Source organism: Phasianus colchicus, chromosome 1 (genome assembly GCF_987193195.1).
Source record: "Phasianus colchicus chromosome 1, bPhaCol1.hap1.1, whole genome shotgun sequence".
Taxonomy (NCBI): Eukaryota; Metazoa; Chordata; class Aves; order Galliformes; family Phasianidae; genus Phasianus; species Phasianus colchicus.
In genome coordinates, this window is record NC_143436.1 from 80,019,735 (window position 1) to 80,046,444 (window position 26,710).

A 26,710-nucleotide genomic window follows, 5' to 3' on the forward strand; every position below is an offset into this window, starting at 1 on the left:
GGATAGGATAGAAGGGTGGTGAGGAGAGGAGTGGTGAAGAGAGGAGAGGAGAGGAGAGGAGAGGAGAGGAGAGGAGAGGAGAGGAGAGGAGAGGAGAGGAGAGGAGAGGAGAGGAGAGGAGAGGAGAGGAGAGGAGAGGAGAGGAGAGGAGAGGAGAGGAGAGGAGAGGAGAAGATGTGGAAGGTTCCTATGAAAACCATGTACTTAACTGGCTGAGAGCTAACAAAAAGATGAAGCATATTAATAAGCGCATTGTCCAAACGTCCCTCGAACACTGACAGTCATGGGACATGAACTGCCTCACTAGGAAGCCCCTTCCAGTTTTCAACCACCTTCACTGAACATACGTTTTTCCTGCTGTTCTGTCTGAACCTCCCATGTCATATCTTTGTGCTGTTCCTTTGTGTCCTTTCATCTGTTAGAAGGAAGAAGTAAATGGCACCTCCCTCTCCATTTCCCTTCGGGAAGTTTTAGAGACAAATAAGGGTACCTCCTTTCATCCCTACCGGTCAGCCAGAACATCCTCAGCTTCTCCTCACACGACATGCCTTCCAGCACTTTTACCAGCTTTGATGCCCTCCTTTGCATCCATTTAAGTGTCTTAAACATTCCCTCTATATTGTGGAGCACAGAACTGCACACAGTATTTAAGATGAGGTTGCACCAGCACTAAATACAGCAGAAGAATTGCCAGCCACAGCGGGCTGTGCTGTGTTTAACATAGCCCAAAATGTTGTTTGTTCTTTTGGCTGTCAGGGCACAGTGCTGGCTCATAGTTGAACAATTTCTCCAGAAGGATGCTGTGAGAGATGGTATCAAATGTCTTATTAAAATCCAGAAAGACTACATTCGCTGTCTTCTCTTCATCCACTAAGCCAGAGACCTTATAATAGGAGATCAGAGTACTAGGGCAGGACATTCCCTTCATGAACTCCTGTGGACTGTGCCTGATAAAGGCTTGGTTCTTTAAGCATCTTCCAATAGCAGATAATATCCTGAACTTTTCCAGGGCCTGAGGTTAGACCAGCAGGTCTGTTTTCCGGCTCCTCTCTCTTGTTGATCAGTGTAACACTGTCTAGGTTCAAGCCAGCAGTGGCCTCCCGCGACCTTTGGCAAATTGGTGGAAAGGGTCCAGGTCTAACATCTCTTAACTCCCTCAGCATTCTAGGATGAATCACATCAGGCCCTATAGACTTATGAACACTGAGCTCATATAACTGTTTCTTCACAATTTCAGTGGCCGCAGTTGGGAAGTCACTGCTCTGCTGGTCATGGTCTTCAAATTCAGGGGACTCAGCAGCCCAAAACCTATCACTGATGTTAAAAACAGGCTAAAATACAACAAACAAGCAAACAAACAAAAACAAGAAAAAAACCACCACATTAAATGCCTCAGCCTTTTCCTTATGCTACTATAAAGGATGCAGAAGGTGATGTCCAAGAAGGTTGGACTTGACGATCTCTGGAGGTCCCTTCCAGCCCCTGCAATTCTGTGATTCAGTGACATTATTACACTAACAGAATGAAGAGCCTCTAGTCCTGGTCATCCTGTTATCAGCTTTATGGGCTCCAAACAGGCTTTGATATCTTCAGGAGGTGTATTCAAGGTGATTCCGAACACCAAGAAAAGCTATGGAAGGACACGGCTCCTCATGGCAAGCTGGTTTTTAGATGCATATTTCATAACACTGTGGAACCAGCTGTATTTGGAAAAGAATGGGAAACAAAAGGCATGAAGCAAAGCCTATGGGAGAGGACTGGGCCTCCTGTTAGCCTTCTGGCACTAGTCAAAAGGGAGTTTCTAGTTGCTTAGGAAGAAGGTGTAGTGTATGACCAGTGCTAAATGTAATGAGTTGTCCATTCTTCCTTTTTTTCTGCGTGTCTCTTTTTTCTCTCTCCAGACCTGGGACCAGGAGCTGGGAACAGGTCCAAAGAAAGAACGATGTCTTCAGGAGAAAAGCCAGCTGCTGTGTGCGCTTCTTCTCAGTACTCTCCTCGGTTTTGCATTACTCATCACCTACATCACGATGACTTGTGCTCTAGGTATAATGTGGAATATCCTTTTCCCTGACTCCTTACCCACCCTGTTTATAAGATCTGTTCCTCTCTCTGCCTGCATGGATTATTATGCTCAGTATCTGTGTGAGGGTGAGGCTTTCAGAAAGACAAAGAAGTGTAAAAAAGTACCAGCTGTAAAAAAGGCAGACTGTTCTGCCTCCTCCCTGTGTGACCGTGGGGAGATATCCCCCCGCTTGTCCTCCTCCGACTGCCATTTGATAAGCCTGGGCCCAGCTTTGTGAGAGAGCAGCATTATATTGTCAAGAAATTCTTCTTGAATTTCATCATCCTGGCTTCCAGCTTCTATGACCCTGCTCCATCTGCAGCCAGCTCCAGGAAACTGGCTCTGAAGCTGAGATTTAGAGCTTCTCTTCCACTTGTCCATCCCTGATTTCATAAGCCTACTTCCAGTTTTCTAGGACCAATCACTACTCCGATATACATAAAACTCATATTCTCCTGTGCAGTGCAGAAGCTGTGAGTGGAGGCCAGAAATTGTCAGTTATCTTTCCAATTCACCAAAAAGCTGCCTGCAGAACAGTCCGCACAAACGCTTACGTGTACAGATAGCTAAATATTGAAGCTGTGTTTAGATTGGAGGGCACACGTATCTCCTACTCCAAAACAAGCATTGTTGACAGGCATTTTTCTCCCACTGCTGTCATGTACGCTTCACTAGAGAAACTAAGGAAAAAGTTGTTAGTTTAGATCATGTCTATTTGCACTCCCTGCACCTCCTTCCACTTTAACAAACCACAGTTTGAAACCGTAGCATGAAAATCTTGCTTTGCTTTGTAAGTGGTTTATTTAATAGTAGAGCTGATCTGATGTTGATACAAGACACAGACACGAAATGAGAACATACAGCCAGGGCTTCCCAGCATTTAGGATGAAGGAGGTTTTAAATCAAAGCAAGATACACCACAAGCGAGTTTTCGTCCTGTTTTGACAGATGTCATTACCGAGAAATGCTTGTTTCCCACCCTGAACATCTCCCTGCGTGTACTAAGCTCTTCTCCTTACCTTCGTTGTACCATGGCCTCCTTTTGCTTTGTGTGTTAACATCACCAGCAGCTTCTTGTTTATCACCTGGTCAAATCAGTGCGTGCTGTTTGAGAGAGAACAGAGAAAAGGCGGAGTCATCCAAGCCTTGGCTGCCGAGATAGAACCACTGGAGGGCAGGCACCACCTCTGCACGAACTACCTGTCTCTGACTGAAAGAATCTCCCTGGCAAAGTGCAAAGCAGCCTTGGTGTGAAGTCGAAGACAGAGTGTGTATTATTGCACCTTCAGCAAAAGCTCACAAGGAATTCAGCAGTCTGTACGCAGTGGAGCTTGTATCAAACAGAAATCTTATTATAGGATCCCTCTTTTTTTCTTTCTTTTTTTTTCCTCGGTTGTTGAATATGTTGTCCTCATTCTTCAGTGTCACTGCTCAGATCTCTCGTTTCCTTCCTACCCAGGATCATGTGATGCTGAACCGAGCCTTGCACTCTTGGCCGGATTCCTGAATTCTAGCAATGACACTGTAGACCCCTGTGAGGATTTCTACAAATACGCTTGTGGCAGCTGGGAAGGCAAACACTCAAGCGCAGAAGTGTCACAAAACACCTCTGATGTGCTGTTGGAAGAAAACCAGCTGATATTGAAAAGGCTTTTAGGTAGGAAGAGGCCAAGCCCCACCTCACCACAGCCTCCCTTCAGGTAGGTGCAGAGCGCGATAGGCTCTGCCCGGAGCCTCCTGCAGGCTAAGCAGCCCCAGCTTCCTGAGCTGCTCCTCGTCAGACTTGTGCTCCAGACCCCTCACCCGCTTCGCTGCCCTTCTCTGGACACGCTCCAGGGCCTCCATGCCTTTCTTGCAGTGAGGGGCCCAAAACCGAGCACAGTTCTCCAGGTGCAGCCTCACCAGAGCTCGGTACAGAGGGATGGTCACTTCCCTGCTCCTGCTGGCAGTGCTATTTCTGATACAAGCCAGGATGCCACTGGCACCCGTGCACTCTTCCCAGGTGACACACCGCTGTTGCCAAAGCCTGAGTGTACCTCTCTTGGCCCTCGGCTTGCTCAGCAGGTCCTTGCTGAGCCATGCTGGATTTCTGCCTCCTCCTCTCACTTTCTTATTCAGAGGGATGGAGAGCGTGGCTTTTTTGGCGTGTTTTAATGTAAACTCTATCCGCAGATCTACAGCACTGGTGAGTGCTGCATCACTGTGGGCTTGTATTGCGATAGCTCGGCGCTGACAGCTGTTCACACATCTGGGACTGCCCTTTCAACATGCAGTGGTGCAGTGCTTTCCCTGCAGTGCCTCATGATGGGCAACAGCTGAGGTGGAGCACAGCAGCTCTGTGCTCACGTGTGGTGGAAGCACGCGGTGCACTGGTAAAGCATGGCCTACCAGGAGTGTCCCCCGTCCTCACAGGGCAAGCTCTCACGTTGGCTTCGGAACAGCAGCTACGGTCGCTACGGAGCAGCGCCACGGGGGGAACTCTGTCACCGCCCCTGGAGTGACCGAAACGCTCCGACAGAGCCCTCTTGGAAATCCACTTCTCCCAACCCGAGCGGACACGCGCGCTCTCACTGAAGGCTCCAAGGCGCAAAAGGCGTTTCGCGCAGCGAGAAACTCTTCGCGTTTTTGCAAAACCCGGCGGCTTCAGCCTGTAGAACGGAGCGCGCAGCGGGAGCGCCCGTCGCATTTCGGGCACGGAGCTCCTCGCTGCCGCTCAGCAGCGCCGCGCCGCGCCGCGTCGCGCCGGGCTGTGCTGTCGGTGCCCACGGATGCCATCCCGCTCCAGCACCGTGACTACCTGAACTCACAGTCACCCCACGACCTCAGTGCGGGCTGGGCTCGCTGGCTACGGGTAGGCACCCGGCGCACTGTGAGGTCGTGGGGTGGCTGTGACACTCCGATACCGTCACGAAGCACACAGACAGCTGGAGGTTTGCTGCGCGGTAGCTGTCGCGTTCATAGCTTTGGCATTTGCCTGCCAGAGTCCACCCAAGGAAGGACTTCCGCTGGGACATTTCCTCACAAATGATACTGGCGCCGGCTGCTGGCTGCAAGTAACAGCTGACGCGAGTGGACAAAGCTGAAGGTGTGTTCAGTACACCAAGGCCAGTCCAAATGCAAGTACACACTGCATCACTTGTTCTGCCCTTACAGTGGGGGTGGGGGGGTTGGGGGAGGGATTTATTCTCCCAGTTCCCACCTAGTGGTTTAGGGATGCAGGGTTCAGGGACGAGAGAAGTACAAGGATCCTGAGAACTCTAGCGCGCTCAGAAAGGCATCCTCGAAGAGCAGCCTTGAACGGAGTAGCTTTCCTGTAGCTGCTGTGGTACAGTTTGGTATTTGGAAGAGTAAATCTGCACTTGAAAAGGAATGGGAGAATCACAGAATCATTACGGCTCGGAAAGACGTCTCACACTGCCACGTCCAGCCCCAACCCCAGCCCCAGAGAGTCCTTCTGGAGTTAGCCCGAAGGGAATAATTACGCTATTTCAATAGTCACCATCCAGGTTGCTTTATTGCTAAACAAGCATTACGGGAGGACAAAACTGGCCGCAGCCGGGGTGCCTTTCCCGCAGGCCGCGGCCCCGCACGCCGCTTGGAAGGGCGCAGCACAGATCGGCGCTCCGGGCGGAGCCCCGGGAGGTACCGACGGCCGCCGCCCCGCACATCCCCGCTCCGCGCCGGCCCGGCCCGGCCCGGCCCGCACCTCCCCGCTGATTTCCCTCGGGCAGCCCCGGCCGCCGCCGCCGCCGCCTCCATCGCCGCCGCCGCCGAGCGGGGGGGAGGCAGAGGAGGAGCCGCGAGGAGGAGGGGAGGAAGCCGTTGCCGGGGCAGCGCGCGGCTGGGGCGGGCGTTGTGCGGGTGGCGGTAGGCAGCCCGTTAGAACGCGTGCCGTTGCTAGCGGCTTGCTTGCCGTGACGCCGCTCAGCAGCCGGTGTGACGCACCCGGAGCCGACCCGACGCCGCGCTGCCAGGTGGGGAGACGGGCCGGGCGGGCGGGAAGCGCTTCGAGCCGAGTGGCCCCGGGCTCTGCCATCCTCCCGAGTGCCGGCACCGCCTCCGGCGTGAAGGCGATCGGCAGCTTTGGTCGCTGCCCGTCTGCTTCGCCCGTTGGCCGAGAGAGGAGGCGGTGCTGGGGCTCGGCTCGGGGATCCCGAGCCTGAAGTCCGTCCCGCCTTCCTCCTCAGGAGCTGTGACACCGCTCTTTGTCATGGAAAGCTCTGCAAGCTTTTGCAAACGTACAGCTTACTGTAAAAGTAAGTGTAGTCAAATCCGAACTTGGTCAGTACGGGCAAGATACTAACTGACAGCTAATAGAAAATAAAGATGGGAGGGAGCGGGCTGAAAAATGATGCAGAACCGCAGAAGACCGACATTGCAAGGAAATAATTTGCGCTTATATTTCTTTTTACCTAGATATGAGAAAGTTGAACAGACAGAACTTGCGAAACAAGAGATCTTGCAGAAAAAGAGCAAGGCCAGGCAGAAGCTCAGCCAAGGATAGCGGTACATGGCCCTCAGGAAGCAGATGGGCATGAAGATGCTAGCAGAGCCAGAGCCAAAGAGGAGCAAGACCAACGCAGCTACGGAGCAGACAGAGCACCGGAAAAAGCAACAAGAACCAGGTACCCACAGACACCCACTCAGGGGAGAGACCCCTCCACCAGGGGCTCCTGACCCATTCCCGGGGCGGAGGGCACCCCAGCAGCACCCGCACGCAAGGGGATCCCTCGAAAACTCGAGGGCTAAGCCCCATCTCACAGCCACGCACGGGGTCCCCTCCTCAGGCGGAGGGCACCCCAGCAGCACCCGCACGCAAGGGGATCCCTCGAAAACTCGAGGGCTAAGCCCCATCTCACAGCCACGCACGGGGTCCCCTCCTCAGGCGGAGGGCACCCCAGCAGCACCCGCACGCAAGGGGATCCCTCGAAAACTCGAGGGCTAAGCCCCATCTCACAGCCACGCACGGGGTCCCCTGCTCAGGCGGAGGGCACCCCAGCAGCACCCGCACGCAAGGGGATCCCTCGAAAACTCGAGGGCTAAGCCGCATCTCACAGCCACGCACGGGGTCCCCTCCTCAGGCGGAGGGCACCCCAGCAGCACCCGCACGCAAGGGGATCCCTCGAAAACTCGAGGGCTAAGCCCCATCTCACAGCCACGCACGGGGTCCCCTCCTCAGGCGGAGGGCACCCCAGCAGCACCCGCACGCAAGGGGATCCCTCGAAAACTCGAGGGCTAAGCCCCATCTCACAGCCACGCACGGGGTCCCCTCCTCAGGCGGAGGGCACCCCAGCAGCACCCGCACGCAAGGGGATCCCTCGAAAACTCGAGGGCTAAGCCCCATCTCACAGCCACGCACGGGGTCCCCTCCTCAGGCGGAGGGCACCCCAGCAGCACCCGCACGCAAGGGGATCCCTCGAAAACTCGAGGGCTAAGCCCCATCTCACAGCCACGCACGGGGTCCCCTCCTCAGGCGGAGGGCACCTCAGCAGCACCCGCACGCAAGGGGATCCCTCGAAAACTCGAGGGCTAAGCCCCATCTCACAGCCACGCACGGGGTCCCCTCCTCAGGCGGAGGGCACCCCAGCAGCACCCGCACGCAAGGGGATCCCTCGAAAACTCGAGGGCTAAGCCCCATCTCACAGCCACGCACGGGGTCCCCTCCTCAGGCGGAGGGCACCCCAGCAGCACCCGCACGCAAGGGGATCCCTCGAAAACTCGAGGGCTAAGCCCCATCTCACAGCCACGCACGGGGTCCCCTCCTCAGGCGGAGGGCACCCCAGCAGCACCCGCACGCAAGGGGATCCCTCGAAAACTCGAGGGCTAAGCCCCATCTCACAGCCACGCACGGGGTCCCCTCCTCAGGCGGAGGGCACCCCAGCAGCACCCGCACGCAAGGGGATCCCTCGAAAACTCGAGGGCTAAGCCCCATCTCACAGCCACGCACGGGGTCCCCTCCTCAGGCGGAGGGCACCCCAGCAGCACCCGCACGCAAGGGGATCCCTCGAAAACTCGAGGGCTAAGCCCCATCTCACAGCCACGCACGGGGTCCCCTCCTCAGGCGGAGGGCACCCCAGCAGCACCCGCACGCAAGGGGATCCCTCGAAAACTCGAGGGCTAAGCCCCATCTCACAGCCACGCACGGGGTCCCCTCCTCAGGAGGAAGGCACCCCAGCAGCACCCGCACGCAAGGGGATCCCTCGAAAACTCGAGGGCTAAGCCCCATCTCACAGCCACGCACGGGGTCCCCTCCTCAGGCGGAGGGCACCTCAGCAGCACCCGCACGCAAGGGGATCCCTCGAAAACTCGAGGGCTAAGCCCCATCTCACAGCCACGCACGGGGTCCCCTCCTCAGGCGGAGGGCACCCCAGCAGCACCCGCACGCAAGGGGATCCCTCGAAAACTCGAGGGCTAAGCCCCATCTCACAGCCACGCACGGGGTCCCCTCCTCAGGCGGAGGGCACCCCAGCAGCACCCGCACGCAAGGGGATCCCTCGAAAACTCGAGGGCTAAGCCCCATCTCACAGCCACGCACGGGGTCCCCTCCTCAGGCGGAGGGCACCCCAGCAGCACCCGCACGCAAGGGGATCCCTCGAAAACTCGAGGGCTAAGCCCCATCTCACAGCCACGCACGGGGTCCCCTCCTCAGGCGGAGGGCACCCCAGCAGCACCCGCACGCAAGGGGATCCCTCGAAAACTCGAGGGCTAAGCCCCATCTCACAGCCACGCACGGGGTCCCCTCCTCAGGCGGAGGGCACCCCAGCAGCACCCGCACGCAAGGGGATCCCTCGAAATCTCGAGGGCTAAGCCCCATCTCACAGCCACGCACGGGGTCCCCTCCTCAGGTGGAGGGCACCCCAGCAGCACCCGCACGCAAGGGGATCCCTCGAAAACTCGAGGGCTAAGCCCCATCTCACAGCCACGCACGGGGTCCCCTCCTCAGGCGGAGGGCACCCCAGCAGCACCCGCACGCAAGGGGATCCCTCGAAAACTCGAGGGCTAAGCCCCATCTCACAGCCACGCACGGGGTCCCCTCCTCAGGCGGAGGGCACCCCAGCAGCACCCGCACGCAAGGGGATCCCTCGAAAACTCGAGGGCTAAGCCCCATCTCACAGCCACGCACGGGGTCCCCTCCTCAGGAGGAGGGCACCCCAGCAGCACCCGCACGCAAGGGGATCCCTCGAAAACTCGAGGGCTAAGCCCCATCTCACAGCCACGCACGGGGTCCCCTCCTCAGGCGGAGGGCACCCCAGCAGCACCCGCACGCAAGGGGATCCCTCGAAAACTCGAGGGCTAAGCCCCATCTCACAGCCACGCACGGGGTCCCCTCCTCAGGCGGAGGGCACCCCAGCAGCACCCGCACGCAAGGGGATCCCTCGAAAACTCGAGGGCTAAGCCCCATCTCACAGCCACGCACGGGGTCCCCTCCTCAGGCGGAGGGCACCCCAGCAGCACCCGCACGCAAGGGGATCCCTCGAAAACTCGAGGGCTAAGCCCCATCTCACAGCCACGCACGGGGTCCCCTCCTCAGGCGGAGGGCACCCCAGCAGCACCCGCACGCAAGGGGATCCCTCGAAAACTCGAGGGCTAAGCCCCATCTCACAGCCACGCACGGGGTCCCCTCCTCAGGCGGAGGGCACCCCAGCAGCACCCGCACGCAAGGGGATCCCTCGAAAACTCGAGGGCTAAGCCCCATCTCACAGCCACGCACGGGGTCCCCTCCTCAGGCGGAGGGCACCCCAGCAGCACCCGCACGCAAGGGGATCCCTCGAAAACTCGAAGGCTAAGCCCCATCTCACAGCCACGCACGGGGTCCCCTCCTCAGGCGGAGGGCACCCCAGCAGCACCCGCACGCAAGGGGATCCCTCGAAAACTCGAGGGCTAAGCCCCATCTCACAGCCACGCACGGGGTCCCCTCCTCAGGCGGAGGGCACCCCAGCAGCACCTGCACGCAAGGGGATCCCTCGAAAACTCGAGGGCTAAGCCCCATCTCACAGCCACGCACGGGGTCCCCTCCTCAGGCGGAGGGCACCCCAGCAGCACCCGCACGCAAGGGGATCCCTCGAAAACTCGAGGGCTAAGCCCCATCTCACAGCCACGCACGGGGTCCCCTCCTCAGGCGGAGGGCACCCCAGCAGCACCCGCACGCAAGGGGATCCCTCGAAAACTCGAGGGCTAAGCCCCATCTCACAGCCACGCACAGGGTCCCCTCCTCAGGCGGAGGGCACCCCTCTTCCCCCATTCTTTTTTTTTCCTCTACAGGATGCTCCGCATTATGGTCCGCCGTTTTTACCATCCTCCCTCCTTCTTATGCTATTGAAGGACGTGTCTGAAGAGAAGCCGAGCAGAGATCTGCCAGCATATCTGCAGGAGCACCTGGAAAATAAACAGTTCTGCTTACCTGTGTTGTACTGCTTTTCTTTGCATCTGGGAAATCAGGCTGGATTGGGGAGGGCACTGCAGGTCTCCCCCCACCTGCCAGAGATTTCATGCGCTCCCTAAGTGCAGCCCCCAGCCAAGCAGCAGCACCCTGGGAATCCTCAGCCTCAGCTTCGAGCTGGGGGACAAGCAGGGGCTCAAGAGCTGAGTGGGGCCCCAGGGAACCGAGAACTGGTACGGGAGCACTGGGGGGTTCCACTATGTGCCATGGACCACCGACACTTCGCTTAGCAGAACAGAGCACTTCACACTGTTGGGCAGCTTCTGCCGTTTCTTGCTCACAACCTCCAGCAGCTCCCAGCTGCATCACTGCATATTCACTGCTGCTGGAGGAGGGCAGGCAAGATGCAGCCGCCCCCAGGATGCCGTGTCCCCAGGCGGCCCCTACCCTCACAGGAGCAGGGAGGTGCCCCAAAGCAGGAAGCAGCACCAGGCCCCCAACTCCTGTTAGGAAGTGCTGCCCCTGCACCACTGCTCCCCGTGCCTCTCATTTCCCATCGCAGCTGCTCCATCTTCCTGGTGAGCAGTAGGCGTGTGCCTTCAGTCTGGAAGACAAGAACAAAGCTGCTGGGTGGGGGCCCAACTTCGGGGGGGAACGTGGCATCGAGCACCCCGTTACCCCCCACACAGGAGGAGGGATGCGGGAAGTGCTTTTGTCCTCTATCTGGCACCCAGCCTCAGCCACAAGCCCCATCCGAAGGGCTCCAGAGGCTGGTGATGCAAGGACAGGAATCACCTCGCTGCGGAGCTGGGAAGGGCTTTGCTGCACTCCACTCCTCACTGCAGCCCCAGACCTGCGCAATGAAGAACTCTGTGAGCCACCTGTAGTGGGATGCCGGGCTGGCAGCCGATGCACCACGGTGTTTATGATTTTACCTCTGACTGGATATTTGCTTACACCCGCTGTCACCATAGAGGTCACCTCATATAGCATCTTCTCGGTGAAGAAGTGTGCTGTGGTAGCCCTCAAAGGCCTTTTCTAGGTGTATGTTGTCATCTGGTCTCTTCCTGAGGAGGTCTCTGTTGCATTTCTGACACTTGCTAGTTCTGATAGATCTCTGCTCTCTTAAGATCTTTCCTAGAGTCAAGTCGAGTCGAGTTGAGTCTAGAGTCGAGTCGCATATGATAGGATCGGGTAGGATCGGGTAGGATCGGGTAGGATAGGATAGGATAGGATAGGATAGGATAGGATAGGATAGGATAGGATAGGATAGGATAGGATAGGATAGGATAGGATAGGATAGAAGGGTGGTGAGGAGAGGACTGGTGAGGAGAGGAGAGGAGAGGAGAGGAGAGGAGAGGAGAGGAGAAGAGAGGAGAGGAGAGGAGAGGAGAGGAGAGGAGAGGAGAGGAGAGGAGAGGAGAGGAGAGGAGAGGAGAGGAGAGGAGAGGAGAGGAGAGGAGAGGAGAGGAGAGGAGAAGAGGTGGAAGGTTCCTATGAAAACCATGTACTTAACTGGCTGAGAGCTAACGAAAAGATGAAGCATATTAATAAGCACATTGTCCAAATGTTCCTCAAAAACTGGCAGTCATGGGACATGAACTGCCTCACTAGGAAGCCTCTTCCAGTTTTCAACCACCTTCACTGAACATACGTTTTTCCTGCTGTTCTGTCTGAACCTCCCATGTCATATCTTTGTGCTGTTCCTTTGTGTCCTTTCATCTGTTAGAAGGAAGAAGTAAATGGCACCTCCCTCTCCATTTCCCTTCGGGAAGTTTTAGAGACAAATAAGGGTACCTCCTTTCATCCCTACCGGTCAGCCAGAACATCCTCAGCTTCTCCTCACACGACATGCCTTCCAGCACTTTTACCAGCTTTGATGCCCTCCTTTGCATCCATTTAAGTGTCTTAAACATTCCCTCTATATTGTGGAGCACAGAACTGCACACAGTATTTAAGATGAGGTTGCACCAGCACTAAATACAGCAGAAGAATTGCCAGCCACAGCGGGCTGTGCTGTGTTTAACATAGCCCAAAATGTTGTTTGTTCTTTTGGCTGTCAGGGCACAGTGCTGGCTCATAGTTGAACAATTTCTCCAGAAGGATGCTGTGAGAGATGGTATCAAATGTCTTATTAAAATCCAGAAAGACTACATTCGCTGTCTTCTCTTCATCCACTAAGCCAGAGACCTTATAATAGGAGATCAGAGTACTAGGGCAGGACATTCCCTTCATGAACTCCTGTGGACTGTGCCTGATAAAGGCTTGGTTCTTTAAGCATCTTCCAATAGCAGATAATATCCTGAACTTTTCCAGGGCCTGAGGTTAGACCAGCAGGTCTGTTTTCCGGCTCCTCTCTCTTGTTGATCAGTGTAACACTGTCTAGGTTCAAGCCAGCAGTGGCCTCCCGCGACCTTTGGCAAATTGGTGGAAAGGGTCCAGGTCTAACATCTCTTAACTCCCTCAGCACTCTAGGATGAATCACATCAGGCCCTATAGACTTATGAACACTGAGCTCATATAACTGTTTCTTCACAATTTCAGTGGCCGCAGTTGGGAAGTCACTGCTCTGCTGGTCATGGTCTTCAAATTCAGGGGACTCAGCAGCCCAAAACCTATCACTGATGTTAAAAACAGGCTAAAATACAACAAACAAGCAAACAAACAAAAACAAGAAAAAAACCACCACATTAAATGCCTCAGCCTTTTCCTTATGCTACTATAAAGGATGCAGAAGGTGATGTTTCCTCTCCTAAGTCATTACAAAGCATATCAGCATTGCCTACTGCAGCTGAAACTGTTTACGATTTCCACTGGAGAACATCCTCTTGAGTCACATTCTGCTGTAACAGCACTGGTTCAACAGTTCAGGAGAAAAGTCAAATTTTTATGGAGAGAATCAAGATGTTAAAACTTTAATTTACTCCAAAATTATTGTCTTTCTTTGCCGAGCATGTGGATTTATTGCATATGGTACGCTATCTCTGCCTGTGTTCCGAGAGAATTTTTACCAAGAATTTCATCCAAAATTAGTTGACTCTCACTTCACAAAAAATTGTTTATCTGTGGTCATGAGCTGAAGCTGAGTAATTCAGACACTGTAGTCATATGCCTTTTCAGGCATACTTGCTTTCATCCAACAAACTCAGGGTAGGGACAAAGCACATATTTATCCGGCAGCAGTAAGCCATGTAAGCACACCCTGTATTTTCCACGCTATCAGTTGGATATGCATCAGTATGGATATGGATCAGTCTTCATTCTGTCAGGTGCCACCAGGCAGTGGAATGTCTCTATATGCATCTGAGCTTTGAGAAAAGTCTGTCTTGGAGGAGACTGCATGTTTGCATGCATGTTTTATTGAATATACAACCTCTAGAACTCAGAGAATCTAGAGAGCTAAATACGTATGCATGTATACACGTGCTTACGGTGCTTTTACATTGTGAAGTTGTTTTCTCCTAGTAACGTGCAAATTTATTTGAAGATACTCTTATCAACTATGGAAAGAAAGGACAAAAAGTTTCTCTGTAAACTTTTTCTAATCACTGAGGAAGGAAGAGGGCTTGGCAGTACATGTAGGAATGACGGCACGTGTAATCCTTATCAACTGGTTCCCTTCTTATCTGTGCAGCACAGACGACAGCTCTGCTCTCCCGAGTTCACAAGCTAGTCAGAAGGCCTCTAGCTTTTTGCTCTGTGACAAAATCCCTGACTCTCCTCTCCTCTCCTCTCCTCTCCTCTCCTCTCCTCTCCTCTCCTCTCCTCTCCTCTCCTCTCCTCTCCTCTCCTCTCCTCTCCTCTCCTCTCCTCTCCTCTCCTCTCCTCTCCTCGCTTGTCTCTTGTCCAGAAATGTTATCCAGCTTAGAAGGAGAAAGTAAATGTAAAGGTATCTTCACTACTGAAAGCCTGGGAGCTGTTAGGTGCTCCCTTGAGGAAGATGGGAGAGTTAGGACACCTACAGAAGACGGATTAAGAAACTGCATGCTGCTGTGAAAGGTTCTGTGCTATCAGTTCTTGAAACTATCTCCACTGGAAGATTCCTTGTAGTTAAAGCTAGCCAAGTCTCTACACACATATCAATACCACTTCTTTGCCTATACTATATGGGAGAAAAATCAGATTGGTAAAGGTACGAAGAAGATCTGGATTTTAGGAAAGATCAAAGTTTTGGGAAGCTCTGAACACCGGGCATCCATTTTTAAACCGGTGACCCAATACACTCTCCCCCCCTGAGCAACTAGCAAGGCAGGGAGGTGAACAGCTGTGTCCTGGTGTTCTGCTTGTCTTAGTCATTTTGGAAGCAGATACCAAACTGCTCCGACCATCCCCCTCCACTCCCAGCTGCCACACGGTCAGGTCTCAACTCCCAGCTTCCATTACCCTGTTTTTAATGTCTCTGGGAAGTTATTCCATTTCTTACTGTTTGTAGTAAATAAGCTGCCCTCCTAAATCTTTCCAATACGTATTCTTCAGGAAGCAAAGACGCACAGGCTGCCATCACCTGAGAAGCAATGAAAACAGAGTCAACAATTACTGTGGATTTCATGCATCTCAGTGAAAAATAATAACAAAGAAAAAGAACCTGGGCCTGCGTTCACCACTGGAACGAACTGCTGGATGCAGATCAGAGAGAGCAGAATCAAAGTCAGCACGTCAGCCTTTCTTTTGGAAGAACAATAGAATCCATAGCCCACAGCATCTCGCTACAGACAGAGGCCTCTAGGCCGTGGGACATCAGGTTGAAGCAGGCTGGTGGCAGGGGACATATCAGACCCAAACAGGCTTGATGGGCGGGCAGGATAGCAAGGCCACTGGAGAGAAAAGAGGCAAGTAGCTGAGGGGAGACGTAGAAACACATGCTTTTCTTCACATCGGTTGCAGTCTAATTCCAACAAACCAACCAACCAACCCCCAGATCGGAAGGACCCACGCTCACAAGGAATTGCAGAAGGAACAATAAAGCTAATTTTCTGGTGGGGAAGGTGGGTGGAGAACTGCGTAACACTTTCCCTCCCTCCCATTTTCTTCAAGGGTGTTTTCCTCAGAGCTTTTCCTTGCTCTTCTCCTCCCCACAGCAATCAGCCAAGCTGGGAAGAGGAGATTGTCTCTAAGCTCAGCAGTGTGCCTTGAGCACAGAACTGGTGCTGATAGTAAACAAGTAAACACAGTTGACAGCTGTGGCAACCGCAGAGGCAAAGCCTGCCCAGGGACAGAAATGAAGGCTGTTCCGGAGGTAAGGAGGGTTTGTCTTTCTTTTCTGGTCACAGCTGTGCTTCTTCACATTACCGGCCTAGAGGATTAGGGCAGGAGGGTTTTGGAACTCTGCATCCAGAAGGGTCTTGCCCTCGTGCCACGGTGTGCGGGGATTTCCAGTTCCTCGCTCTTCCTGCTAGTCGTCCTAGTGACCATGCTCAGGCTGTGTGCAGAGAATAAAGAACTGCAAAATGGTAATAATTCTATAATAGCTTGCCAAAGTTTCCAGTGTGAGAATCAGGAAGTCTGTTGCAACAGATAATTCAGGAACAAAGTCAATGTAAATAATTCACTCTTTTCTAAAGGGTAAGAGATGAGAGCGTACATGTGGAAGACTAATAATGCTTTTCCCTTTTCAGCCAAGTGCAAGCTTTTTGCTCACTGCTCTGCCTTAGTCTGTATTTGGAAAGTAAAAGCTGAAGTGTTTTGTTACCCTAAGGAGTCAGCAGAATAGAATTAGAAAGGTACAGAAGCAGTTAGGCGGTTAACCTTTGTAAGAAGTTTACAGGAGTCAAGTAAGATGACATTTGCTTTTGACAGGTTTCTGTTAATGACTAAATAAATGGACATTTAAAAGATAGTGGACAATAGTCTTGTTTTCCCCGCCCTCCCCCACCCGCACCACCCCCCATCTGCCCCACCCCTACCCCCCCTCTTCCACTGCCTGTCCCTTTCTGTATTTTCTGTTCTGTTAGTATGTTTGTACAGGAATCACTAACACAGCGTCCAAACGTTCTCCACTATTCTGTTACTGGAGATGATAATATGTTACTAGAATGGTGAGCAGGCTGTGCATTTTCTTAGCCTTTCCTTGTGGGAAGGGAGTCTATGCTGTGCACGTCTACTTCTCGTAGGCTTTTTTTTGTAAATAGCCATGTTTCCTGCTTTGGTAGTAAATGAAATAAATATTAAGCACGGTGGCAAACACAGCTTAGCATAATCTTTAGCTGATGCATGCAAGGGAGCAGCAAAGGCAAACGAGGAAGGAATCTGGAAGCTGAGAATCGCAAGGAGGCAGGCAAGAAGAAATGGCCTGGCCAGCAAGGGCTGCAAACCCACTGCACGGAAACGTGGGGAGTAAAGCAGGCCTGGTGACGGTAGCCAAGGTGAGCCAAGAGTCTAGACCGCCAGGCAAGTCCGTTGTGAGGAGACAGACTGAAGGTGAAATCTGCTGAATGGAGTCTGCAGGTCAGGGTCCGAATCAGGGTACGTGGACAGCCATAGGTGTGGCTTCAATGCTGCTGCAGCATAGTTCAGAGGGAGATAATGCTTGAAAACTAGAGAAGGCTGCTCCCATTCTGGGCGCCCGGTGGGCAAGATTTCTTCTGGCTTTTTTCTCAAGCTCCGAGGCACGCCAAGATTTCTCAGACAGCTTTGCTTCATCGGAGAACCAGGCTCGAGTACGGGGAGCTGAGTGAGGGCTGAGGTGAGGGCAGCGCAAGCCAGCCCCTAGCACTGGCATGTAAGAATCTCAAACTAACACTTCCCTCAGCTTTTAGACTACTAGATTTACTCCTTGTTTGCTATGCTATTTCTTCTCTGTCCTGCATCAAAGGTTTTCCATTCTCCCCTGCTTTTTCCCCTTGCACCTTCCTTTTCTTGCATTGTGCATTCTGCACAATAACAACAGAAGAAAAGAACAAAACAGAACAAAAGAACAGTAATATGTTCTTTCATGTTTCGATTATTTTGTAACTGCAGTGACTTCGATGTAATTGGTTTGGATCTAAACTGGAAAGAGCAGCCTAGCCCTGGCCTTTCAACTGCATCTAGCTCTGACACAGCAGCTTGTGTGGTGCAAAATGCTGGTGAGCAGCTCTCGAAATTTGAGCTTGCTCCAGGTTAAGACCGTAGATTGTCGTGCAGGACAGGCAGCCACTACAACAACACATACAGCTTCCTCAGTGCTTAAAGGCACAAAAGTGTCAGATAAAAGGAGAATCAAAGCAATCAAATTTGGAATGTACAGGAGGAGGAAGGAGAAGACTGTCTTGATGGCACCAGTAAGAGCTGCTAAGCTGGGATCCCTGAAGCCACCTGCATTATTTTGCATCTGTCTGGTGCGCCTCCACAGAGATCTAATCAGCAGGACGCTTGAAAAAACAAGCATTACTGAAGGCCAAGCTACACCACCGTTACAAAGAAGGCTCAAAACCAAACTCTTAGTTTTCCTTGTGGCTATCCTTTCTGAAGAGTTTGTCACGGTGAAAGGAGTAGTGAAGTTGCTGTGTGTGTTGCAGTTATCCCAGGAGAAAGGAAGAGAGGTTGCAAAGGAAAGAAGAGAGGATGCTGTCAGCATCCAGGGTGTCAGACTGGAAATCCTTTGCTTCAGACAGATGAGGAATGACTGGGTAAAACCGGCGACCTTGATACAATAGAAGACACTAAGCCAGGCAGCAAACCAAAAAACTAGAAGAGTTCAGGAATGTAAAAACCTGTAACTATAAAAGTTACAAATAAGTTTTCTTTATGACAGGAAGGTTGACCAAAAATACTGGGGAAGAAATCCAGCATCATCCAGAACTGCAAAAAGGACCTGGATAAACCCAGAAAGATCATAATCACGTCATAGGAGGACAATATTTTGCTCCTGATGCAACTAGTTGAACTGACAGCCAAGACAGTCCCATTTCCTAGAAGTCCCATCATTGACTCAACTATAGCAATTAGTAGACAAAAAGAGGAAAATAAACTGGACGTTGCAGTTCTTAAGAACTCACAAGTTTCACTCTGCTTTTCGTCGGCTCCTAAAAGCTCTAGCTATGCTAAGGAGTATTGAACCCAACTAGATGTTCTCATCACATGATCGCCTCTTTATCTCAGAGGAGAAACTCTCATATTAAGTCCTTCAGTATTTGCTTTATTCTACATTTGTGATGATAAATAGCACAGCTGCTATCTCAAAGTATGCACATATGACAAGGATTCTCTTACTGCCATTTCATATTAGAGAAAGAATTTGAATTTAAAGGGCTCAGATGCATTTTTAAGTTTGTGTTGTAATCCTCAGTCAGTTTTCACAGAGACCTCAGAATTTATGTATGTAAAGACAGAGAAGTTTCCAAAGCCTGCAGGCTTTTTCATGTCAGGATTGCACCCCATACGTACATGTGAGGGTAGGGAAAAAAAACCATTTCTGTCTCAGAAAATGCAAGAAATGGAAGACATTTTCAGAAAGTATAGAGGGAATTAGATTTTGTACACAAACCCCCAAAATCTCTAAAAACTGCTTGAGGAGACTAATCAAATTGCTCTTGCTCAACATCATGAAGTTAACAGCATTCAACTTTCTTCACATGCGCAACTGTTTAGTAAGAATTCTCATGGTGGGCCATAGGCTTGCAGGAAAGACATTCTGAATTTGGCTTCTGCTGACTTTTCCTAAGAAAACAAAGGATATAGGTTCATCTTTACCTCTCAACCATACTTGTAAGGGCCAGCCACACGAAAGCCAAATGATGAGACAGGTATGGATTACAGGGATTAGCATCTCATTGCTGCCAGATAATTGATGGAGAAGCACAGATTTGCACTTCTAGATCCCATTCTTTATATACTCACTCATATGCTGGAGCATAACGGTCTATAGATTATTTATCCTGGCTGGAAGAAAATAAGGCTAGATCTTCCAACTTTCTCTTAGAGATTCTAACTGCTACCTAGTAGAGGAAGAAGATAGAGGGATCCCGTCTCATTTATCATGACAAAGAAACATTTCAACTGCAAGGAAATAGTTTGAAAATGATATTACCAAGACAAACTAATAATTTCTCTGCCTTGAAAAGGCACTTCAAGGAAAAGAGGACTTTGTGTAGGAGAGCATGTTTGGGTCTTTCACTTCCTTGAAGTGAAGATTGGAGCATTTTCTTTCCTTTTCTTCCTTGGTGTCTATCTTCAGTGATCAGCAGGAAACAGTGATTTTCCTTGCACTGTCAGAGGAGGAGGAGGAGATGCCATCAGACACCTTGACTCCTAACACTGTGAAATGCAGCCGTGTCTAGGGTTTTGGAGGAGCTGAGCTGTTGTTTGGTTTTTTTCCCTTTATGATTCTGATCTCAGGTAGCTGCTGTCCTGCTTTAAATGCCTGTATTTGTGTGTTATACCTGATGCCTAAATCTCCTCCCGAATTGCAGTTTCTTGATACATCACTTCTGAGTTTATGAGAAATATGCAGCATGCATTTTTTATATTAAGGAACAAAATGGATGTCCTTGCACAGGACACTCCATATTTTTATCAGGTGACTTAAAATGGTTATTATAAAGTGGGTTATCATGTTTTGCTCCTGTGCAGAGGCTTTGACAATATTATAGTTGTCACTCTATGCTTGTTCTGAACGCCCCAAATTAGAAGAATCCATTTGTATGAAGACATGAACAAGGCAATTCATAATTATCTCATCAGAGTGCTCCCCTCATCCATTTTGCTCTGCTCTGCTCTTGTGCAAAGAAAAAATACCAGATTCACCCTAGCAATTTGAAATCTGGACAAGCACAACTAATGATGTGTGGGAGAAACGGCGTAAGTGTTCATCGAGTCTGTGTCCTGTCCCAGGATGGAATGTGCATATTTAAAAAATTCTGCTTGCTAAAAGTAGGGAATTCAAACGCTTTCCAGATATAAGAAGAAGAATTTTAAGGGTTCTTTTGATGGCACAGATTTGGGTGTAGTGATAAAGCTTGAGAAGGACGTCATAAGTAGGATAGGACACTAAGGAATGAGTACAAAGGACTTTTAGAATTGAGATCACAGAGATTTCTGGAAGTAGTGCAGTAGAGTATGCGGGCAGATTTCAAAGCAGACGTTTTGAAGTATTTTCTTGCAGAGTGTTTCTTTGTCTTGTTCAATTTGCAAATATTGCAATGCCATCTATGGTTGTCTAGGACAGCGGTCTCCAAATGTTTTTCTGTGCATGCCTATCAGTAAAAAGGTTCTAAGCATGCAACTCCCAATATAGGTGAACTTATTTACTGCTAAGTGTATAACTGCACCACTGTACATATGTACCTATTGTACTTGTTTACATTAAGAAATACAAGAAACAGAATTGAAGATGAAGTAATATTTTAATTCTTAATATAAAAAATTGTTATGACTAAAATGCTAATAATGCTCGTGAGAGTAGTGTGATTGAATATGGTTCATTCTTTTTGACAATCTCTATTGAACACTGTGATGTTCAACTCTATTGAATCCAGTGATTCAAAGGCGTGGCTGTAGTGGCTTATTTTTAATGGGTACCTCACAAATACTAAAATGAAAGAAGAGCATCTTTGGATGCAGGTACTGAATCACGGCACTCATTTTTCAATGCCATTCATCATTTATGCACAGGTTTGTGCTGAAATTCTGCTAATAATTTCTGTCTTCCCCAGTGTAAATCTGTTGTTCTTGCATACTAATCCCAGAATCACACAGAATCACAGAATTGTAGGGTTGGAAGGTACCCCTAGAGATCAATGAGATCAAAGAGCCCAACTCCTCTCTCTGCTAAAACTGCTTCCCTACAGCAGGTCACACAGGTAGGTGTCGGGATGGGTCTAGAATATCTCCAGAAAAGGAGACTCCGTAACATCTCTGGGCAGCCCGATCCAGTGCTGCAACACTCTGACATTGATTAAGTTCTTCCTTGCCTTATCATGGAACTTCCCGTGTTCCGGACTGAATCAGTCAGTAAGTAACTGCCTGTAGGCCTGCAGGAAGTAAAGCTTCACAGATCCAGTCCAGTGATGCAGAAAGCATTCCTGCCATTCATTGCACAGGAAGGCACTGAATATTTGATTTCTAGTTCCCTTGCTCCCCCATTTGGCCTCCGGCCTCTGTTGTCTCAGATGTGCACAATGACACGTGCACACAAGGCACTGCATTTTTGCTAATTATTCAAGCATGGCAGTGAGACGCTTGTGTCTTCCCACTGCCGTAACAGAATTTCTTTACGTTTTTAATAATTCCTTGGCACAGTACACATCAGGTATACGGGGAAAGAGGAAGGGAATTTGTTTTCTGCTTGCAGTTGCAGTGGATGAGGGCAGTTCCCGGCGGCTCTGAGCACCGGATTCCCCGCAGGATGACAGCTTCCACTGGGAAAAACTGAACCAAGCCACCTTTTTCTGAAGACGATATTTGTGCTTCTCTCTTTGGTTTCTTTCTGAGCTGCCCCAAACGTGCAGGTCACTCTGAAAGTTCTGCCTCCTACTTATTTCCATGAAAATGACAACAGATACAGAGAGCACAATAACACCCTTTGGTAGAGCATATTCTCAGCCCCAGACCATGCTGTTTCCACATAGTCAGCACCAATAGCTATGCGTTTGTGCCCGCGATGAACAAGAGCCTGCACGCCACGCTCTTCAGAATCTGCCTGGCCATCCAGAGCTCGGCTTGTCTTTCTCATCGCTGTCAGCACGGCTGAAACACACCGCCGACTGCTTTGCTGTGTTAACGTTCAACTCTTTGGTCTCCGTAAGTGTTCAGCAAGTGTTGAAGAATGTCAGTGGTGCCATTTTTTCTGCAAGCGGGAATTCAGTTCCACTCTTTTCCTTCCTATGCTCTTCCGTATCAGACACCGTTTTGTCAGACTGCCCCTCTTCTGCCATCTGTCCCACGGTAAGAAAACGGAATGGAATCCTGGTGTGAAGGTTCAGCCTCTACTGCCGTACCAACAACCCCCACTCTTGGTACTGTGGGCCATCATAATTCAAGAGGAGGCGTTACTTTTGGAGCATCCCTCATAGATGGAAGCAGGGAACACACACAGTGAATACTGTCTTACGTAACTTGTTCCAGGCAGAAGTTACTGGGTGAAACTGTCACCTAGTCGTGTAGTTTCCTTTGCAGTCAGTGGAGAAAGAGAGACAGAGCCTGAGAGAATGCTTCAGTTAATGCTAAGGCAGAGGTTTGAAACAGAAATTGTACTCATGACATGCCTACCATTTTTCTCTGATTAAATTACAAATGCAGTGAAATTCAACCTGTCTGTAGAGAAGATCATCTCTGTGATCTACAACTTCCTGCAGTCTCGAGAATGGGACAGACCTCTCTCACTGCCCTGCACAGAAGGACTTGGGGGTCCTGGTGGAGGAGAAGCTGGACATGAGCCAGCAGTGTGCGCTTGCAGCCCGGAAGGCCAACCGTGTTCTGGCTGCCTTAAAAAAGGGGTGGCCAGCAGGGAGAGGGAGGGGATTTTCCCCCTCTTCTCGGCTCTTGTGAGGCCCCATCTGCAGTTCTGTGTCCAGGCCTGGAGCCCCCAGTACAGGAAGGACGTGGAGCTCTTGGAGCGGGACCAGAGGAGGGGAACTGAGATGATCAGAGGGCTGGAGCACCTCTCCTGGGAGGAAAGGTTGTGGGAGCTGGGCTTGTTTAGCTTGGAGAAGAGAAAGCTCTGCGGAAACCTCATTGTAGCCATTCCTATTGAGTATAATATACGATATATAGTAATACAATATATGTAATGTATAAGGTTTTTAATGTTCAGTGTAGTGAAGCACAGGAACAGATTGCCCAAAGATGTGGTGGATGTCCTGTCCGTGGGTACGTTCAACACCAGGCTGAGCAACCTGATCTAGCTGTAAACGTCCATGTTCATTGCAGGGGATTTGGACAAGAGGACCTTTAAGGGTCCCTTCCAACACAAACAATACTCTGATTTTTGATGAGGATGCAGGAGCTATTTCTTGAGAAGAGATCTGAAATTAGTGCTCGACAGGCTGCCCAGGGGAGTTGTGGATTCTCCTCCTCTGGGGACATTCCAGACCCACCTGGACACCTACCTGTGCAGCCTGCTGCAGGGGGCCTGCTTGGCACGGAGGTTGGACTTGATGATCTCTGGAGGTCCCTTCCAGCCCCTGCAATTCTGTGATTCAGGGAAATTATCACACTAACAGGACCAACACCAACATCCTGGCTTCCAGCTTCTATGACCCTGCTCCATCTGCAGCCAGCTCCAGGAAACGGGCTCTGAAGCTGAGATTTAGAGCTTCTCTTCCACTTGTCCATCCCTGATTTCATAAGCCTACTTCCAGTTTTCTAGGACCAATCACTACTCTGATATACAGAAAACTCATATTCTCCTGTGCAGTGCGGAAGCTGTGAGTGGAGGCCAGAAATTGTCAGTTATCTTTCCAATTCACCAAAAAGCTGCCTGCAGAACAGTCCGCACAAACGCTTACGTGTACAGATAGCTAAATATTGAAGCTGTGTTTAGATTGGAGGGCACACGTATCTCCTACTCCAAAACAAGCATTGTTGACAGGCATTTTTCTCCCACTGCTGTCATGTACGCTTCACTAGAGAAACTAAGGAAAAAGTTGTTAGTTTAGATCATGTCTATTTGCACTCCCTGCACCTCCTTCCACTTTAGCAAACCATAGTTTGAAAACATACCATGAAAATCTTGCTTTGCTTTGTAAGTGGTTTATTTAATAGTAGAGCTGATCTGATGTTGATACAAGACACAGACACGAAATGAGAACATACAGCCAGGGCTTCCCAGCATTTAGGATGAAGGAGGTTTTAAATCAAAGCAAGATACACCACAAGCGAGTTTTCGTCCTGTTTTGACAGATGTCATTACCGAGAAATGCTTGTTTCCCACCCTGAACATCTCCCTGCGTGTACTAAGCTCTTCTCCTTACCTTCGTTGTACCATGGCCTCCTTTTGCTTTGTGTGTTAACATCACCAGCAGCTTCTTGTTTATCACCTGGTCAAATCAGTGCGTGCTGTTTGAGAGAGAACAGAGAAAAGGCGGAGTCATCCAAGCCTTGGCTGCCGAGATAGAACCACTGGAGGGCAGGCTTCCTGAGCTGCTCCTCGTCAGACTTGTGCTCCAGACCCCTCACCCGCTTCGCTGCCCTTCTCTGGACACGCTCCAGGGCCTCCATGCCTTTCTTGCAGTGAGGGGCCCAAAACCGAGCACAGTTCTCCAGGTGCAGCCTCACCAGAGCTCGGTACAGAGGGATGGTCACTTCCCTGCTCCTGCTGGCAGTGCTATTTCTGATACAAGCCAGGATGCCACTGGCACCCGTGCACTCTTCCCAGGTGACACACCGCTGTTGCCAAAGCCTGAGTGTACCTCTCTTGGCCCTCGGCTTGCTCAGCAGGTCCTTGCTGAGCCATGCTGGATTTCTGCCTCCTCCTCTCACTTTCTTATTCAGAGGGATGGAGAGCGTGGCTTTTTTGGCGTGTTTTAATGTAAACTCTATCCGCAGATCTACAGCACTGGTGAGTGCTGCATCACTGTGGGCTTGTATTGCGATAGCTCGGCGCTGACAGCTGTTCACACATCTGGGACTGCCCTTTCAACATGCAGTGGTGCAGTGCTTTCCCTGCAGTGCCTCATGATGGGCAACAGCTGAGGTGGAGCACAGCAGCTCTGTGCTCACGTGTGGTGGAAGCACGCGGTGCACTGGTAAAGCATGGCCTACCAGGAGTGTCCCCCGTCCTCACAGGGCAAGCTCTCACGTTGGCTTCGGAACAGCAGCTACGGTCGCTACGGAGCAGCGCCACGGGGGGAACTCTGTCACCGCCCCTGGAGTGACCGAAACGCTCCGACAGAGCCCTCTTGGAAATCCACTTCTCCCAACCCGAGCGGACACGCGCGCTCTCACTGAAGGCTCCAAGGCGCAAAAGGCGTTTCGCGCAGCGAGAAACTCTTCGCGTTTTTGCAAAACCCGGCGGCTTCAGCCTGTAGAACGGAGCGCGCAGCGGGAGCGCCCGTCGCATTTCGGGCACGGAGCTCCTCGCTGCCGCTCAGCAGCGCCGCGCCGCGCCGCGTCGCGCCGGGCTGTGCTGTCGGTGCCCACGGATGCCATCCCGCTCCAGCACCGTGACTACCTGAACTCACAGTCACCCCACGACCTCAGTGCGGGCTGGGCTCGCTGGCTACGGGTAGGCACCCGGCGCACTGTGAGGTCGTGGGGTGGCTGTGACACTCCGATACCGTCACGAAGCACACAGACAGCTGGAGGTTTGCTGCGCGGTAGCTGTCGCGTTCATAGCTTTGGCATTTGCCTGCCAGAGTCCACCCAAGGAAGGACTTCCGCTGGGACATTTCCTCACAAATGATACTGGCGCCGGCTGCTGGCTGCAAGTAACAGCTGACGCGAGTGGACAAAGCTGAAGGTGTGTTCAGTACACCAAGGCCAGTCCAAATGCAAGTACACACTGCATCACTTGTTCTGCCCTTACAGTGGGGGTGGGGGGGTTGGGGGAGGGATTTATTCTCCCAGTTCCCACCTAGTGGTTTAGGGATGCAGGGTTCAGGGACGAGAGAAGTACAAGGATCCTGAGAACTCTAGCGCGCTCAGAAAGGCATCCTCGAAGAGCAGCCTTGAACGGAGTAGCTTTCCTGTAGCTGCTGTGGTACAGTTTGGTATTTGGAAGAGTAAATCTGCACTTGAAAAGGAATGGGAGAATCACAGAATCATTACGGCTCGGAAAGACGTCTCACACTGCCACGTCCAGCCCCAACCCCAGCCCCAGAGAGTCCTTCTGGAGTTAGCCCGAAGGGAATAATTACGCTATTTCAATAGTCACCATCCAGGTTGCTTTATTGCTAAACAAGCATTACGGGAGGACAAAACTGGCCGCAGCCGGGGTGCCTTTCCCGCAGGCCGCGGCCCCGCACGCCGCTTGGAAGGGCGCAGCACAGATCGGCGCTCCGGGCGGAGCCCCGGGAGGTACCGACGGCCGCCGCCCCGCACATCCCCGCTCCGCGCCGGCCCGGCCCGGCCCGGCCCGCACCTCCCCGCTGATTTCCCTCGGGCAGCCCCGGCCGCCGCCGCCGCCGCCTCCATCGCCGCCGCCGCCGAGCGGGGGGGAGGCAGAGGAGGAGCCGCGAGGAGGAGGGGAGGAAGCCGTTGCCGGGGCAGCGCGCGGCTGGGGCGGGCGTTGTGCGGGTGGCGGTAGGCAGCCCGTTAGAACGCGTGCCGTTGCTAGCGGCTTGCTTGCCGTGACGCCGCTCAGCAGCCGGCGTGCCGCACCCGGAGCCGACCCGACGCCGCGCTGCCAGGTG

At 51.7% G+C, this 26,710-nt stretch overlaps 1 protein-coding gene, 1 long non-coding RNA gene and 1 pseudogene across 15 annotated transcripts in view; 1 reads left to right on the forward strand and 2 right to left on the reverse strand.

The window, feature by feature from the left end:
• Positions 1–1,907: 1,907 nt before the first annotated feature.
• Positions 1,908–26,710, forward strand: part of LOC149919773 (neprilysin-like) — a 40,975-nt gene continuing 16,172 nt past the window's right edge. Inside the window, exons 1-4 of one of the 13 annotated variants that reach the window (XR_016470692.1) lie at positions 1,908–2,043; positions 3,522–3,762; positions 4,235–5,178; positions 6,479–6,687. Coding sequence is in view for 3 of the 13 variants with exons in the window: in XM_090149450.1 (XP_090005576.1) it covers positions 15,661–15,678 (18 nt within the window). In the remaining 10 variants the exon portion in view is untranslated. The other 12 variants (XR_016470686.1, XR_016470690.1, XR_016470693.1 and 9 more) reach the window with 12 other exon arrangements.
• On the reverse strand, positions 14,239–15,524 carry LOC149919774 (uncharacterized). 2 transcript variants are annotated; one of them, XR_016470703.1, is made up of 3 exons: positions 15,382–15,524; positions 15,028–15,256; positions 14,239–14,946 (listed from the first exon to the last, which is right to left on the reverse strand). It is a non-coding gene; the product is annotated as an uncharacterized LOC149919774 (long non-coding RNA). The 2 variants fall into 2 exon arrangements; XR_016470701.1 differs by having other exon boundaries at positions 14,239–15,256.
• Positions 17,458–19,275, reverse strand: LOC149919775 (taste receptor type 2 member 40-like; annotated as a pseudogene).